Below are 18,270 nucleotides of genomic sequence, written 5' to 3'. Positions count from 1 at the left end.
ACTTTTCCTTACAATTTTCCTTGACATCTAAAATAAGACTAAACTTCCCACAGTGAAATGTTGAAAATTATCCTCCAATTTATCTTTTTTAAACTCCAGAACTGTTATACAATGCTCAAGCACCTACATGAACCGATAAGTATTTAAAAAGCTGAGTAGGCTGGAAAATACAAAGACACTGCCTTATACTCACCTTGAAAAGTCAGCACACAGTTAACAGTTGATCCTTCCACATAATTTTCTGGCATAGGTGACCAAAGAAACGTGTAATAATCTCTTGCCGTACTCCAACCAACCTAAAATTATATAAACCACCAAAAAAAAGAATTTTAAAAAAATTTAAAAGAAAGCGAAAACATTAAACAGAAGAATTTGATATACACAGTTAAGATATCACAGTCTGGCCTTTACAACATAGTGTAATATGCATATTTCTGCTTCAAAACGTAATGAAAAGATACTTAACAATGTTTACAAATCAGGAATATTTTAACAAGCATGTCAAAGATTTAGCATTAATTTTATTAAGCTTGTTACCTAAGGCAGTAAATGGGTCTAAGGCAATAAAAGGGGTCTATATAAAGTAAAGCACCAGACAGTTTTCACTATATGTTAAACTATTTTTTTTCTATAAAGATACACATTTCTATATTTAAAGTCCAAAAAGATTAACTCCTGATTTTATAATGAAATTTCTTTAGTGTACATTCTGCCAATGTTGACTCTCTTGTGTCCACAGTCCAACTGGTTCATCAGAAAATAAAAAGGAAGGGGAAAAAGAAAAGCTTTCTATGCCACTGAAAAGATCACAATTGACACTTGCATTTTTTTGACAACTTCTGCAATGCTGAAGACCAGCATTTCACTGAATGCTAAAACTCTCTCATACATACACACTATGTCAGGAAAGAAAAAACACAGATCTGCATGAAAACATAACTCAGCAAAGTCAGCACAGTCTTCTGCAAACTTCAAAACGCCTCAGCTTTCAGAGTTTTCCTAAGAGTGCAGTTCTGTATGTGGTGACCCACTGGCACAGGTTGCTCAGAGAAGCTGTGGAGGCCCCACCTCTGGAAGTGTTCAAGGTCAGGCTGGATGGAGCTCTGAGCAACTTGGTCTAGTGAGAGGGGTCCCTGCCCTTAGCAGGAGGGTTGAAACTCCATCTTCTTTAAAATCCCTTCCAACCCAGGCCATTCTATGAGCCTGTGATTCTACTCCCTGAAGACATACATACCAACAGGCCTGAAATACATTCAACTAAACCAGAAAGCCAAAGCAACTACTGTAAAGCAATGGATATTAATAATAGCATAATGGTAAAGGAAAAGAAGAAGTATATCTGATTTATTCCACTGATGAAATAAAAATACCAAAACCTTATGAAATGCTAGGTGTCAAACAGTTTATCAGTAACTAGAAATACACGGAAGAATTAAGATATAGAAAGGGAATAAATTGTTTCCCAATTTTTATCAGGTAAGACTGTATCAAGAGACCAAATACCCACACAAAAACCACACAACCAAGAAAAGATTAAGTTAACAATTGTGATTTTCATTGCTTCAATAGGCAACATTTCCAAACTCCAGGTGTAGAATTCTTTCTTTATAAAGAATACATTTCAGCAGTGTACTTTAAAAGTATTAATAGCTGGGGTTTTAAAGGAATTTTCAATTAAAAACGAAAAAAAAAAGGAGAACATGTTTAGATAGGCAAAGAGATCACCAGAGGCAAAAGTAATTCAACAGCAAAGCAGCAATTATATATGTATATAGGCATACATTTCATGTATGCAAATTAATACATAGCACTAATTTTAAAAATTCTGAATAGATTATTCCATAGATATCCATGCACTTCTTCGCTTTTTATTAAGAAGTATGGAAGAAACTAATGTTGAAGATGATGAAGACCTTTTTATATTCTAAAAAAACCACAGATTAACAACAGTGAAACCAAATGAAATTTTCATTACTTTTGTAAGGCAACACTTATTGAAGAGAAGCAGAGCAGATGCTCAACACATCTGCTGGAATGGAATCATCTACCAGATCTTAAGCCTATTCCTATCAAAGAAGAGTTCTACGATATCTCCTATATCCTATGATATCTCAAGCAGCTTTTTAAAATGTCAATGAAATGAGACTTCCTGGGGTTGTTGTTCCCACAGTTTTAAATATCTCAGAAACAACATGGAAAACTCTTCCAGTAACTTGAAGGTAGTAAAAGCAATTTTTTCTCGAAAAAAGTTCACAGGAAACATTTCGCAAATTTTCATATTAGTCATGTCTTCAAATCCAACTCAGATGTTACTACCTTTTTTTTTTTCCTGAACTTGCTTTTACTTCAGAAAAGAGAAGCATATACCATTATTTGCTGTCCTAAACTAAAGCACACTGCTTTCTAAATTTAGCTCTCGGTGAGTGAAAAGTCATCATCTTTTTCGTTTCAGAAAAGAAACTAAATTATCACTGTATAGAACTGAAATAATCTTTTTATCTGTTAAAAACCAGAATATGCACACACTGCTTCTAATGCTATTTTCATGACTAAAATAACTTTCTTCCTTCTGATAACTAACACTGGAAAACAGAGAAAAAACAAAATGTTCACACAGTGAACATAAACATGAAAATAGACAGTTTATTCCTGGAATTCCATATTTTTATATTTTTCTTAGATATCACATATTGATTCATAAATTCAGCGATTTATCCTGAAACTAAAAGTTATTTTTATCAATACTCTACCTGTAGTAGTAATCAACAAAAAGGTTTTTTTAGGTCATTTAAAACTTTAGCCATACTGATACAAACAAAAAAATTACATAGACAACAAATAACTCTCCTGGTCTGTTTCTCAGCAGGTTTTGTATTTTTAAGTATAACTGTAATCTGTGGACTGCTGGTAAAGAGAAAATTGTGACACATCAAGAGCTAGCAGGGAATACCCAAGGAAGTTTACCCCACAAGTATTTTCTGTAACAATTCCCCACATTTCCTGTCATCGATCATCTCTTTCCCCTGTGTGAGGCACACTGTCTTACATTCTTATGATCATGACAATTCTGTCCCTTCTCAAAGGGCACCAGCAAGATATCAGCAGGTATGCATTGCCCAACAGCTCTTATCACTGCACAGAATTTGAGAAAATTAGGGTTTTCCCTGCTACACATTGCACGTGTCAAAATGTGACAATGCAGAGAAGGAAGTATGAATAAATGTCATCTTCCTCACAGCTTAATACATTTCAAAAGGGGAAGGTGAGTATTCTGCAGCAAAGCAAATTAACTTAGTAACATTTTTCAACATCCTTCCTACATAACAATAAATATAATTAAATTTCACAGGGTTATTTCTTAGATGGCACAAGCAAGAAGCAAAGCCACATAATGATATGATGAGAATAAAATAAAAACAAATTTAAGCAATCCATGTTTTAGGTGTAGGATGTAGGTATTTAAAAAAAAATCTGTTATTTTATCAACAGGTTTTAATAAACTTTCACTTTAGTACTTCGTATCTTTTGTCAATATTCTGTTTAATAAGCCTAGTATGGAGTACACAGTGCTTCCAAACTACAAAATACTATACTACATACATACATATACATAGTCATAAGCTTCTCTGTGGCAACAGGTTATATTATCACAGATACAAGACTACAGCGCACACTGGATGGCTCAGCAGTGATTTAAATGTGATCTTTGACATAGATATTTCTTTCAGCTCAGAAAGAAAACCAATAGATGTCTAAACTTTAACTAGGGTTAAAACTATATAAAAAAAAATTAACACCACTTAAGAGAAAGTAAATAAAAATTGAGAAACTAAACTAGTGGCAAAAGCTACGAAGGAAATCAACAAAAAGTGAAAAATATGTAGAGAAGATGGGAATAGTCATCAGCAGCTCCACAGTGAGTTTCTATGATAAATAAAACCCTGTAGCTTTGGAAGCAAAACAAAGAGCACCCTCAGAAACATCGGGCATATTAGCTTAGAAAAATAGTTTCATTTCAGAATCAGAAAAGCTAGACTATTTGTCTTACTGCTGATGATACCAACAAAACCTACTACCAATAATATAGACCATCTTCTAGGTTAGTCTCTGAAATGGGAGAGGAGTCCAGATCCTCCACAAGAACCCACTCGATGCAAACACCTTACCTGTACTACACTGACAGGAGGAAAATGGAAAATTATCAGGTCGATAAGAACAAGAGTTTGACTATTTCAACTGCCAAAACAGCTGATATAAGTAACACTGAGCACCTCTTCTCATGAAAACATTATATTGAAAACAAACAAATGCTTGTTAGAATGATTTGAAAATTTCATTCCTGCATTTGAAATTCAAAATAATGAAAAAAAGCCACTGAGAGAAATTATGTCCATTATAAAAATATATTTAAAATAAGTCTTCAATAATACTGTATAATTTTTCATTCCCTTAATTTATTAAGCAAGTTCTAAAAATTTATGAAAATTATGAATATTTATGAAGCTCCAAACATATTTATTTACTTTAATAATTAGAACTTAACAGCTGTTAAAAGATGGTAACAAGGGGAAAGATGTGGAAACCCACACAATTCTTGTTGAAGACTCATGTGAAGTTAACAGATCTATTTTGGTATGAAGAACACATTCTTAAACCAAAGTTAAAGTTAACTTTACATATCAGTTGAAAAAAAACAACCAACCAAAAAAAACCCACCATCAAAAACAAAAACACAATCAACAAAAAGTCAACTACAAACATGAAACCAAGTTCCAGTCAAAATATAAAATATATACTGATGCACAGTAGCACTGTCTTGCTATCAGAAATCTTAAGTAAATGAAAAATTTATATAGGACCCACTGAGAAATTTTCTCTGAGCCAGGAAGAGCAAAACAGGCACTGTTTATTAGTGCCAACTTAAAAACCTGGCACAAGCCATGGCAATCATTACAACATCCACATTCAAGCACACAAACACTGCAAATTATAGAACTCTGACATAAAACCTTCTGAAGTTCAGAGGAGAAAAATGAAGAATTACCTGTCAAACTACACTCACTACACTTAACTCATTGTGAAGCCTGAACTCAGGTTCATCATCTGATGAGCACAGCAGCCATCTGCATTGACTGACTGTGCTGATACCCTTACTTTTTTAAGAATTCATTGAAAACTCTGAAAACATTTTGCTCAGAGTTCAAAAGTCAAAAAATAGAAACATTCTTATTTCTCAGTCAAAAGAGCAGATTAAGATTTAGATGATGCAGCTTCCCAAAAACAACAGAAAGAAAAACATCCATTTTACAACTGAGTTAGACATAAAGCATCTGCTACTCAATACTTTCTTCTATATTCTCTACATTTAATTCTTTCAAACTCCACTCTGAAATACATTTTTAAATTAGACAGCTGTGAATAAATGCAAACAGTCTTGCTTTACTTCCAGAAATTAACCAAGAGATTAACAATCCAGAACCCAAATCCTAATTTCACCTTCTCAGCCATGTTTTTAAACCAAAACATGACTAGACATCATTTATACCACAAAAAAATGTCATATCCAAATTAGGTTATTATGTACAATGTATAACTGAAACCTCACTTAATTTAATTTTCCTTCCATAAAATGGAAAGCTTTAATAGACCATTACAGAATAATACACTTATGATATTTCTATCTCCTACTTTTGAGCAAAAAGATTTATTTCAATTTAGGACATCATAAAGACTTTTCAGTCATATAAACCAACTCAGTAGCCACGGTGGAAATGCTGAAGTCTGGTAAAGTTTAAGAGCCCAGCACAAAGCACTTTGCAATTTGGTTGCGCAAGTAGGGACAGCTCAGCTGTCCCATAATACTCACACTAGACAGGTTTTCCTTCAACCCACAAACAGACATGCAGTCATCACAGAAGTTTTTTCTTCTTCTGTGCTGCCCCACAGTACAAGCTCCCTTCTTACTGCAATGTCACATCACACAGTGAGATTAGCTTTCCCATATTTACATTTCACCCACAGTATGTTTCAACAGAATAGCTTGAAGAAAATTTGCCAAAAAAAAAATAAATGGGAGGATGAGGGAGAGAGCATAAATAGGGAGTGCCTGTCTGTATAGCAATAATGAGTTATCCAATATCTACCTGAGGGAAAACAATAACCATTTTATTTCACTGTATCTCCTTCAACTCTTATCTGGTTCATCTTACACAGAATGTAAGCTTTTCTATGGCAAAAGCTCTACCTTACAACTCCACAGTGTTTGCAGTGTAAAAATTATTTCCAACTTTGTTTTCATTTCCTGAGTTTCAGATGAACATGAAAAATAAAATTTTTCTGATTTTCCATTTTGTTAAATTTCCTTTCTTTCTTAATTGCTTGGTAAAATCAATTGATTCCACCTGCAGACAGAGTGCCTTAAAGAAAGACCATCAGCATGGGAGGCTCATTTGGCATTTTGTTCCCTGGCCTCAGAAGGCTGTTACACAGCTGAAAGAACAGCAGTGTTCATTCTGCTATATTAACAGTGACTGACCCATCTACACAACATCAACAAGCCAAAGAAGCAAACATTTCTTTGGAAAACACTTGTTTAGCTGAACCAACTTGGGCATAATCAGCAGGCCTTTACTGTAGATACCTAATTACGATCCCATTTTTTTAAAAAATCACACAAAAAACCCCACCACAAAATTTATCAGAGTAAAAATTAAGCCCTTTTTCTAATTTAAATTAAATAGCTGAGAAAGAAATTTGGCAAAGCACCCTAAGTACTACAAGAAGACAATGTGCTACCCCTGAAAGAAGCAAAATTACAGACAGTAGATAAGGTTCTGGATGTATGTTACACAGTTTAATTATTACTGACAACAGTAAGTCAGCAGCCTTGCCATGTTTCACATGGTAAGAGACACTTACTTTGCCACAAACCACAGACAGGACAGATGTCTAAGCAAAACACCACTGGGACCAGTATCATAGGAAGAGATTTCTCCAAGCAGGCTTGGTTTGGCCATTACCCTGAGTAAAGTAATGCTATTTGAAAGTGACAGCAATGCCTGTGCTACTGTAGCGCATAATCTACAACCAGCAGCTACAAACACCAAGTTCTTCTAAACAACTAGCAGATAGGAAAATGCATCTGGGTGCAGTGAAGCTTGTACCAGCCAAAATTACTGAGAGTTAATGCTGACTGTTAACACTGATATGCCTTTGATGCAATGGACTTTTGAACACAGGCATCATCAGCAAATAATGGCATCTACATTGCAGCTCTGAAAGAATCACACTCTACAAAAAATTTCAGAACATGGACATAAGGAAAAGTACTTATTTAAGTATTAAATAAGTTACACTGTAGTAACATTCAGGCATAGACATTTCAAAATAAGTAAGCAAAGTCAAACCTTGGGGGTTTCAATATGTCTGTAATCACCTTATACCACATGCAACTTTGAGTTAGCCAAGATGCTTAAGCCTTCAGTTCAGACATGACCTTGCTACTCACACTGGGATTAAAATCAGTTGTACAACAGGAGCACCAAGGTTGTGACATTCTTGGGTAGAAGATGGCTGCAAAGTATTCTAGATTCTTTATGAAAGGCTATAGTCTCAAAATGCTCTCTCAGTCCCAGACCTGAAGAAGTCCATCTCTGCTGAATGTTACAAACACATACATTAATTTGGACTATTGCAAACATGTGGTATTTGTTGCAATATCAAGGTACTATCAGGATCCCAAGTTATGATCATCTTTTGTTGGTTCAATTTCTACCTCACAGCTCAGAGGAATATGTTAAAATGACATTGACAGAGTGCCTAGACCATAGGATCAACTTCCTCTATTAGGTATAAATCAAAATAAATATAGAAACAATATGAATTCCCTAAAAGTAAATCTGTTACATATGTAAACTACTGTCCAAAAAAAAACATATGACAGATCAAAGAGTAACAAAGCTACTGTTTACTTTAAGAGATAAGCATGAAAATGCATTTTGAAAGAACAGGTGGGGTTTAAGTGAACTACTCCCCTGCTACCATATCTCATAAGAACTATCAATTAGCACAGTCTTTTATTTCAAAATTATTACCAGCTACTGGCTACTTTGTTATGCCAATTCTACAACCTACCAAACCAAATAATTTTAGAAAATTATTGACACTTGGAAAAAAAATGTTAAAATTTCTTTTAACCTTCTTTTGCCTTTTGTCAAAGGCAACATCACATAAACCTGGATTATCACTCTCTTCACCTCATATAGAAACAGCAAGTAATGTTGCCAGGGACCTTCTTTTTTATGCCAAGTACTATTTACTTGTCTTTCCAAAGAAAATAAACCAGAAACCAACAGAATCACTCTAATTCACAGATAAAGCAATTCTCAAAAACATTCTGAATTCCAATAGTTCTTTTCCCAGCTATTTTAACAGCAGGACATACTGTGCACTGCACATTCCTGTATCTATCATGGCCAGCTGTGCAGTGATGATTCCATGCCAAAAAAATGGTATTTCTATATGCATGTAGCAAATAACACATCCAGATGTTTTGTACTTCAGAATGTAATCTGTATGGAAATAATTGTTGCTTAAGTTACCAATCTACAGCAAAATCAGGATATTCAAACGACTCACACAAGCTGTACTATTATTTGCAGTCCAAAAGAGACTAAATAACCCAGAATACTATTCAAAGATATAGCTAGATTGCCTTGATGAAACACAAACACCAAGTTGTTTCTCAAGTCTCTATCAAATACAGCGTTAAACTGTGTTACAAAGGTTTTTGACCACAGATAATTTAATTCTGAGATCTTCTATAAATAAGGACATTGAAAAGACAGAAATTAAGTTGCATACAAACACAGGCACTGCACTGATGCACAAACAGTAGCTCAGATGTGGCCTTGTAAGCACTGAGTACTCTCTCTGAGCAAGAGGTACTTTTTGCGTTCAATAAGTTGCTAAGATCTTCCCAATTCTGATTACTCAGTTGTTCCATGTGTTAGGTTGCCAGAACATTGGCTCTCCACCTTTAATGTTTAATTGTGAATATTAAAAATATAAAAATTAAGAAAGAAATTATTTTCTTTTCTTCTCTATGGGTACTCTGAGACAGTCAGTATCAAAGCATGCCTACAACTAGTCAATATCCTAGAAGAATGGTAATGTAGATTACTTAGAAAAATGTATCAACTAGAACTGAGGAACAGAAAAGTTTTGATGAAATAGTTAATTAATGACACAGCAAGACTGAAGTCATTAACGTAACATATGTAAGATTGGTTATGTGCTGATATTGCAGGTCATTCCGGCATGCTGGTCTCAGCTAAATTATATGTTCAGAAATTCACACAATATTATGATATACCTCACAAACACCTACACCTTTAACACCATTCTCTTGATGCAATATCTTTCTAATGCCCACAAGAGCCCTTCCTTGTGCCTTTAAGATGTGGAGTAAACCAGCCTCTCTTGTATACTGAACATTTTACAACCCTATTTGCAAACACGTGCTCCAGACAAAGAGGTAGGCACTGCTTCCTAGAAACCAAGCAGGCTTTTCAAACACTTCTGCAAATCTGGACATTATGTATTAATAATGCAAAAAATATCACTCAGTCATACGATTATTTTATTTTATAGTCATGAGATGCAGACTGCCCTTGCCGGAAATTAGGACTACCTACAGACAGGCCAGTTTTGCAACCAGATGCAGTGCACATATTCGTTATTTTCCCTCATTTCAAAAGTTTAGATTTGGGTTACATTAAAGGCCTCTCCAGATTCTGATTAACCAGAGATGAGCAGAAACAAATAAAGAGGTCTTGGATCCCTCTAGGAATACAGACCTCCTATGAAATCAATCAAGGATGGTAAGTAAGTCTTCTCACCTTTGACTCCACACTAGGACCATCAGGTTATCCTGCACAGAAACCCTCAGTAGAGGGAAAGCTGATCTCAAATTCTAGTTCCTGTAAAACTGCATGAAGAGGAACTCGGGCTCTGGATGGCCATGCCAAATACTAGACCAGTACTTATCTGAAAAAAATGCCTTTTATTTTCATGGTAACACACAAGGACATAACTGATCAAGACCTTTAAGTACTTGGTTACAGATAACTCTCCAGTATATCCTAAAAGCAAAAAAACACATAGTAGCAATGACAGACAGCAGACTTGAAGACTGAGTCAAAACCTGCATTTGACTCCTCTCCTGTAGGGGACAAGTAATAAAAATAAACACAAAACCAATAAAAAATGCATATGCAGAACTTCTGCTCTAAAGGATATTATCTTCATTATTGCACTTCCTACATCTCCCAGTTTTTGTCAGATGTCCAATCCCAGAATTAGTGTATGCATTTAGATGCATCTAGTTTGTAAAAAAAAAGGCACATCTGAAATAATTCTCCTATATGCAACATTACTCTTTCAGTTTATGAACACTGGGTCTTTATTTTTCTAAGCAATACAAAATTACTTGCCTGGGAACACTTTTAAATCTGTTACTGGCACCTCAAAGAGCCTTCTGCTCATTATTACTGAAGTTCAACATTTAGCAACTTACACTGGGAACAAAAAAAATTCACATTTCACCTACAGCATATGCAGAGAAGCTGGTAAAATCTTAACCTTCACAACTTCAAGTAAGCTGCTATTAAGAAGAAAATTCTAAAAAAGTTTGAAAAAGAAGCTTCAATAGTCATTCCATATTAAGCAGCCATACCAATAAAGCAGGCATAGCCCTTCCCATATATGCCTTCCCAGTCCCCTTGTTTCCATCACAGTGACACCAGCACAGCTGCACCACACCACGATCAAACCAAGAACCAAGTCAGTTATGAAATAAGAGGGTAAAAGCTGAGGGAGGAGGCTGTATTTTCCTGGCAGATCATCCTACTGATCCATTTCACTGTGCAGCTGCACTAACAGCTGGACAAGCAAAACAAATGCAGTAATATAAGGATATATATAACCAATATTTACTCAAGACATCATTGTTGCTGAAGAAAAGCACTCATATCCTAAATAAAAACCATTCACTTAAAAAGTACCTAATTTCTAACCTAAGCTTTTTTTCAGTTCCATAAAAAATAATCTTATCCAGCCAGTAGAGCAAACAAGACAGAATACTGCTGAAGCCACTGATCCCTAAAATTCAACAAAAATCAACATTATAACTAAAAACAGCAATGCTCACAGAGCGCAGGAAGAATCTTACTTCGTATTTATTTTCCACACCAATCTGAAATTACCACTGTTTGTTGGGGTTTTTGGCTGAGGTTTTCTATTTTTTTTTTTTTTAACTAGGTGCCTTTTTCCTCTGTCCACTATTCACTATTACAACACTAGTTACCTTCTGTGCAATTTCAGGCAAAGATTTCAGATTTGTTTTCTAAACAACTTATGCACTTCAAAAGCACAAAGTGAACTTTATTCACTCTACATGAACAGTCTGTGAATCGACACTTTGAGTTCTCTCATAGAAATCCCACTTTCACTGCATACCAGCCAATACTGAAGATCATTAATTACTGTTCTCATAATTAGTCAAGATTTTTTTTGTCCTTTTCTTTGGCCATTTTTTTTTTTTAATCATAGGCTCAATTTGCTAACCATGCATTGCAACCTTCATACGTGTTTAAGAGAAGTAAATGATAAAACCCCTTTCTGCTTTTATTAGGTTTCAAGCCACTTCCAGGTGCTTTTCTATTTGCTCATGAACAATGAGTTCTCTAGAAGTCACTCATTTTTACATTCAGATCACAGTACAACTTCTATTATCTATCCCAAGATGACTAGGTTTTCATAGTTTATTTTACTGCAAGCATTACACATACATATTTGTAGACACAGATATAGTTAGACAGCTGGCTCTATTTAACTCAGTGTACTGTAACAATACTAAGTATATTCATAACACTTAGTGTAAGCTGATATAACCACTAAAAGAAAGCCATTTTTATTCTTGCCACCTTGCAATGCTTCCTCCCCTTATACTGATGTGAATCAGGCAAACTGGAAATTTAGTTGGGGAATTCCATTTTAAAAATCCAGTCACAAAACACTGATCTTAACCTCAGTCTGATTCACCACACAAGATCTCCTTTCACATGAAGAGGAAGCACAAGAAACAAGCCACTCTGCATTAAAGATGTTTCTTTGAACAGTAGAACTACCTTATGCCAGCTCAACATGTTCCTCAAATGACTGCCAAAGTATTATCCACCTCTCTTAAGGCAGAATAAAGTAGAACGTCAATAGTTTAAGAAAACTATCATCACAGCCAAGATGAAATCAGATACCTGTACATTGCACACAGCACTTTGTGTAATCACTGAAACACTGTTTCCCAACTTCTTTTTTCTTTTACCTAATTAGTAATTCTAGAGTCCTGCCTGATTGCCTCCCTCACTGAGGCCAACAGACAAAGCCATTATATTCGCATTTCAATAATTTCAAGATGCTTACACGCAATATAAACAGAACCAACTGTAAACTTTTGATAAAGAGGGGTGTTTTACATTTCATGAATGCCATGAACTAAACATTCAAGTGTTTTCTCAGTTACATATTTGTCAAAACTTTGGAAATAAGACACATGTCTTACCAGGGAAATGTGCCTGTTGGTAAGCCAATGCCTCCCTGGTACAATTTAGTAACTATACAGTCACTGTACATTGCATTAAAAACACTTCTGCTTTGTTACACAGCACAGAATTTCTATACTGCAGAGGAGTAATTTAGCTTGAATAAAGACTCACAATCTGCAGATTACAACAAAGTCAACCATTTACATTCTTAAACAGTGAACTGAGTTCTACAGGAAAAGTGCTCCAGTAACAAATCAGTCTGTCACCCTTCTCACCTCCCCACTGCCTAAGCATCACTTCAATAAAGCCCAAATCAAAACTTCTCTTAAATAAAATGAAAATAAGGAATTTAAGCATCATTTATTAGGAGCTATACTAACAAAGATAGACAAATCAATGTCTTAAACAAAAGTAGATATAAGAATTAATCAATTTCTAATCCCATAAATGAAGCTTTACTAACCTTTGAAAATATCTCCAAATATCTTTTTTCCAAGGATCCGTTTTCAATAATTTTAGTGATCTATACTGTTCAGCCTGTTCTAGCAATAAAAATTAGTCAGGGGTGTGGGTCAAGTTATCTCCAGCTTAGTTTTCATTCTTTGCGTGCATATTTCACACACAGTACCACATTCTTCACTCGGTCCTGTTCACAGCATCACTCTGTAACCACACATCTCTTCTCAAATAATTTCCATTTAATTCTGCATACATTAAGCCTCTTTATTCCAGCAGATTTCCAGCTGGACTCACACCTTTAGTTTTGGTCTCTAGTTTAGTCTTTGTTACAAAACGGACACTCTAACAGCAGGAACCAATACATCACTTAAGTGACGTTCACCTTAAAAGTTTACTGTTGTTGAGATTTATTTTAACTTGCAAGAGAGCAAGCAAACATTTAAAAGACAAGCAATAGAACAAGCATAGCTTACCTTGAAAATACCAACCCAGTCCTTCTGATGAGGATGGATAAACTGGGTTAGAGTGTAGTGACATTCAAGATGTGTGTTTGGAAGGTAACTTTTCGCGACATTTTGAAAAATCACGTGTGCAAAATTGGAGGTCTGCAAAGTGCTAGCTGAAGATGGAACTTCTTGAAAGGATGACATGGTTACCTGTAACAAAATTGTAGAAGTTATTACTTGAACATAGTGGAAAAACTAGTGAAGTTACAAAAATTAATCTAGTTGAAATACGTATGACAGAAAAACCTAACAATTAGTTCTCCTGTTCTGAAAACAGAGAGGCGTAGACTAAATTCACCAAAGTGCACTGCCTCAGCATCTCTCCAAAACAACCACCTCTCAGAATAAAACGAGCAGTCATTTCAGCAATGACATCAAGATGGAGAGAAAGTATTGCTTAGCTGAATGCCCCCAGTATTATATCTCAGTGTCAGAAAGTGGAAAATAAAAGCAGTGGTGTGAAAACAAAGCAGGGTTCTAACTTAATGAAAGAATGAAAGATTCTTAATGGTTCTAGACATGCTAAAGAAGAAGAACAGTTCCGTAGTTTCCCTGCTTTAAACTTTTCTCAAATCTGTACTGCTCAGTACTTTTCACAGCATTTTTACACAAGAAGTTTTTCCTCCCCTCTCAGTAAAAGTATCACAGTTCCATTTTAAGACATTTTTTAAAAATAAGAACGTTTATGTAAACAGGAGGGTTTTGTTTGGGCTGGCTTTTTTCCCTACTTCAAGAGTTTTCCTGCCCCCGTTTAGCAGTCTGTGGGCATCTTTTACTATTCTCACTGTAACACATACTTTGGTGTTTAGCTTCATTACCATAAACAATGGCCTGCATTGATAGCAGGAACAATGAGGTATGCATGCAGTTGGAGGGATTAACACTAATCAGTTGGACTGCAAAAGCTTTTAATCGTGCTTTCCATTCACCACCTCATTCAGGATACATAGTGCTACAAACCACAGTAACACAAGATGCTGCACGAGCAGAACAAGAACATCCCTTCCTCAGATTCGGCAATATCTGCCAAAAATATGCAAGTGAGAAGTTTCAAGTGTCTGACTCCATCGTATAATCAAAATTTTGCCAAAACATTTGATATTAGGAGGATTAGGGCCTTATGTATCTGACATTTCTGGAAAGATGAGCTATCCTGTTCTTGCAATTGCTGTTGAAAGTAATTTTATACCGACCAAGCACATTCACACCTTGAAAGAGGTAACTGCCAAATGTGTGACATAATATGTTACTTTCATTGAAGATACATGTGGAAACCAAAACCAAAAGGAGACAGGTCACTCACTGCAAGCCTCAAGCAGTTCAAATATGAAAAGGTTTTTGTGTACCTTCTATAGCCTTTCACCAGTTAAAAAATAAGTAGTAAAAACCTTGTGATTTCTGAAACAAACTGCACTCTGAAGTAAAAACATATCCATCATCCAAAACAAGGAAAAGGTAAATACAAGGGTTTGGGTTTTTTTTAGTTTTAAGCCATCAATATTTTAAGGTTATTACTGCTCAACTTAGAGTACTACTGAATTACATACAGCCACGACATTATTTCAATGTATCAGATGTTAAATAAAAAACAATCTTGTATACTGACCAACACGGGTTACAAGATAAAACACAAAGCTTGTGAATATTAACAGATATAAAAGAAAAAAAAATGACTTCCACAATAAACTGAGTAAAGATCAAAACACAGTTTTCTAGAGACAACAAGGTACACAATAAATCTTATCAGTTATGTAGCTTCAGTCCAGAATAGGAAATGTTACAGCCGAGTAAAATCCTGAAAACTCCCACACATCTCAAAACAGAGGCATCTCTCAATTTCACTCTGAACTATAAATGGTATGCATCAGCAATTTCTATGGTTCTAATACAAAAAGAATAACCTTAGTTATTTTCAATTGCAGCCAATTAATTCATTTTTAGTAATTCAGTAACAGCCAAATAACATTGACATGAAATAGTGATCAGGTAGAATAAGTGCAATAAGAGTAAATACAACATTAATAATAAAACCAATTGAATTTTTTTAAGTAAGTCTGTCTTTAAAATTGTACAGCTCAACCAAAGCACATGTTAAAAAAAAAAAAAAAAAAAAAAAAAAAAAAAAAAAAACACCAACCTACCAACCTCAACCAAAAGGAAAAAAAAATATCCACTTCTATCCACTTCTGCACATTGGCTGTCAGCTAGCCCTAGTGGAACCAGTAAAGGCAGACTGGTTTCCAACCCCAAAGCAGAACTGCTCACAAATCTAACTTGTGCAGACCAGCACAATCATGTAGGATTACTGTTGCCTAGCAGGAAAATCCCCGGAGCTTAGGTGATGCTCAGATCTACTTACAGTTCAAGGATATGGGGATGCTGGGTACTTGCTTGCTTAACTCGCAGCTACCGGCTAGGCAACGGGAGAGGAGGAGGAAGAGCTACGCACAGGCTTCATTACTGACATGACAAGCGCTTCCCACGGGAACACTAAACGACGCGTTTGGCTTTGCGCAGCGGAAAGGACGGCGAAAAGGAGGAAAAGCTCGTCCAGCAGGAAAAACAAAAGCAGGACGAGCCGCACCACCCCAGACAGCTCCTCCTGGAGTCCTCCAGCTGCGGTCCCGGACCCCCGACACCTCCGGCCCCCACCTGCGCTGCCTCCCGCCCCTTCCCCGCCGCTGCTCCGCCACCTGCCCGACACGGTCACCTTGGCTCCGGGCCTCCTTCTTCCCCCGCGGGCAGGGGAGCCCCGCCGGCTCCCGCAGCCCGGCCCCGCCGCTCCCCTGCTGACCACAGCCGGCCCGAACAGCTGCCGGGGGCCGGTGGCGCAGAACCGCGGCCGCACGGCCCGGCCGCCCAGGCGCGGCCCAGAAGCAGCCGGAGGCCGGCGGGAAGGAGCGTGTCAGCCCTGCCCGGGCTCCCCGGCCGGCTCCGGACAGCTCTTACCTAGGCAGACGCGGAGGGCGCCGGGGACATCAACATGGGGCCTCCGCCACCAGCGCCGCGCAGCTCCGCCCGTCCGCCGCGTCACTTCCAGCCCGGCCCTGCCCGCACGGGGCGGGCCCCGACGCGGATCCGGTTGGGAACCGGGGAGGCGCCGGTTCCCGCCGGGCACCGGTGATCTCCGCTTCCCACGGGCACACGCTCTCGGTGGGGCTCGGGGGTGCAGGCACGGCGCTGTACGGGCCGTGTGCCCGACCGGGCTGCTGTTTCCTCCGTACAGCGCTCCCACGGTGCCCTTCTGTCTTGTCCGTGATTACAACATCACCTCTGTCGCACCCAGTTACCCCGAATTAATCATCTCCTCTTCCGTCCCACGTCAAGACACAGGCTGCCGTCACCCTGTAGGTCACCGTTAATCTGCCAGCTTTTGCACGTCTTCCCAGGGCAACGGAGGGCTGAGATAAGAGCGACTGTACACGCTTACACAGGGTCCTGCCTGGCTACCTTGGCGGATCTCCATGAAAGGATGTTATGTCACACAACACCGACTCGGGGAACCAGGGAAGCACAGAATCATTTAGGTTGGAAAAGACCTTTGAGCTCATTGCGTCCAACCTTTGACCAATCACCACTTTGTCGACTAGACCGTGGCGCTAAATGCCACGTGGTTTCTTGAACACCTTTAGGGATGGTGACTCCACCGCCTTAATGACTTTAGTTCCCACAAGTTTGTACAGGATTAATACCTTTTATCACATCTGATTTTTTAAAACAATCTGGATTTACATGGTTTGGGCATTAAGGCTTTTCTGACTAGGCTCACAACTATTTCGCCGACTTCATTCAATTTTCATCCAAAAGCAGCTCATGGAGCACTGACCAGAGTCACAGTGCTGAGTAAAAGCAACCAGTGATGAGTACCCATCACTGGTAAGCAGGATTTGTCCCAGTGCACCCAGTGTTGGTTGCTACTACAAACTGTCTTCAAGATCATCTTCAATTCTTTGCTGCTACCATTTTTTACGTGTTTTCATGTGTATTTTAAACAAACAGGTTATGTGGAGAGACATAGTGTTATTATAAATAATATGATTAATCATTAGAATTATCGAGTTAGGTTTCTTACAAGTTCACCTGTTTTTTCATGGTCAGTCCTAACAGAAATGAAACTAAGCTGGAGCATAAAAAGTGTCTTTAAGTAATTATGGTTATTCATTGCACTTGCATTTTTGTTTCTGAAAACAGTCTTGTCTTTTAAGGTGTGTCACAGATTACTAAGTTATCTTTTGATTTGTAGTCACAATGAACAATCTCTTATATCCTCCACACATTCCATGTTTTCCTGGAAAGCAATAGATTCCCTGCATAGTACTAACTGATCACTTTAGAAAACACAAGAAGTGTATGTAGAGCAATCTCTCTTGTAAGACGAGATGAACTTTTGCAGTGGAAAATGAAACCGGTAACTTGTTCAGCAATAAATATTTGTAAGGAGGTAGGAAGAGCTATTCCTTCTTATCACTGCCCTCCATTTCTTCTCCTTGCTGCTCTTTGCTCTGTATGATGTGATAAAGGGCTGTCACAAGACACTGTTCTCATGTGGGCTGGAACTTAGGAAGAACTCGGGGTTTACAGTCATCAGCTGGGGAATGTCAGCATTGGTGAGACAAAGTAGTTCTGCTTTCTTTAAAGCCATTACAATGCAGATTTATGGGAATATGATGGGAAATTTGAAATAAAGATTTTTCTTTTGCAGC

General features: G+C 37.4%; 1 protein-coding gene across 3 annotated transcripts in view; it reads right to left on the bottom strand.

Annotated features, from left to right (window-relative positions):
• The window catches only part of TAX1BP1 (Tax1 binding protein 1), a 55,938-nt gene extending 39,267 nt beyond the window's left edge, over window positions 1-16,671 (bottom strand). For all 3 annotated transcript variants that reach the window (XM_054654613.2, XM_054654636.2, XM_054654629.2), the window contains exons 1-3: window positions 16,517-16,671; window positions 13,535-13,717; window positions 194-296 (exon numbers count right to left, since the gene is read on the bottom strand). In XM_054654613.2, the coding sequence (XP_054510588.2) occupies window positions 194-296; window positions 13,535-13,711 (280 nt within the window). In that variant the 5' untranslated portion in view covers window positions 13,712-13,717; window positions 16,517-16,671. The remainder of the gene's footprint in view (window positions 1-193; window positions 297-13,534; window positions 13,718-16,516) is intronic.
• Between the last annotated feature and the right edge of the window lie 1,599 nt (window positions 16,672-18,270).

The sequence above is a fragment of the Agelaius phoeniceus genome, chromosome 1 (genome assembly GCF_051311805.1).
Source record: "Agelaius phoeniceus isolate bAgePho1 chromosome 1, bAgePho1.hap1, whole genome shotgun sequence".
Classification (NCBI taxonomy): domain Eukaryota; kingdom Metazoa; phylum Chordata; class Aves; order Passeriformes; family Icteridae; genus Agelaius; species Agelaius phoeniceus.
The sequence above is the reverse complement of the archived record's forward strand: the minus strand, read 5'-3'. Positions and strand labels throughout refer to the sequence as shown.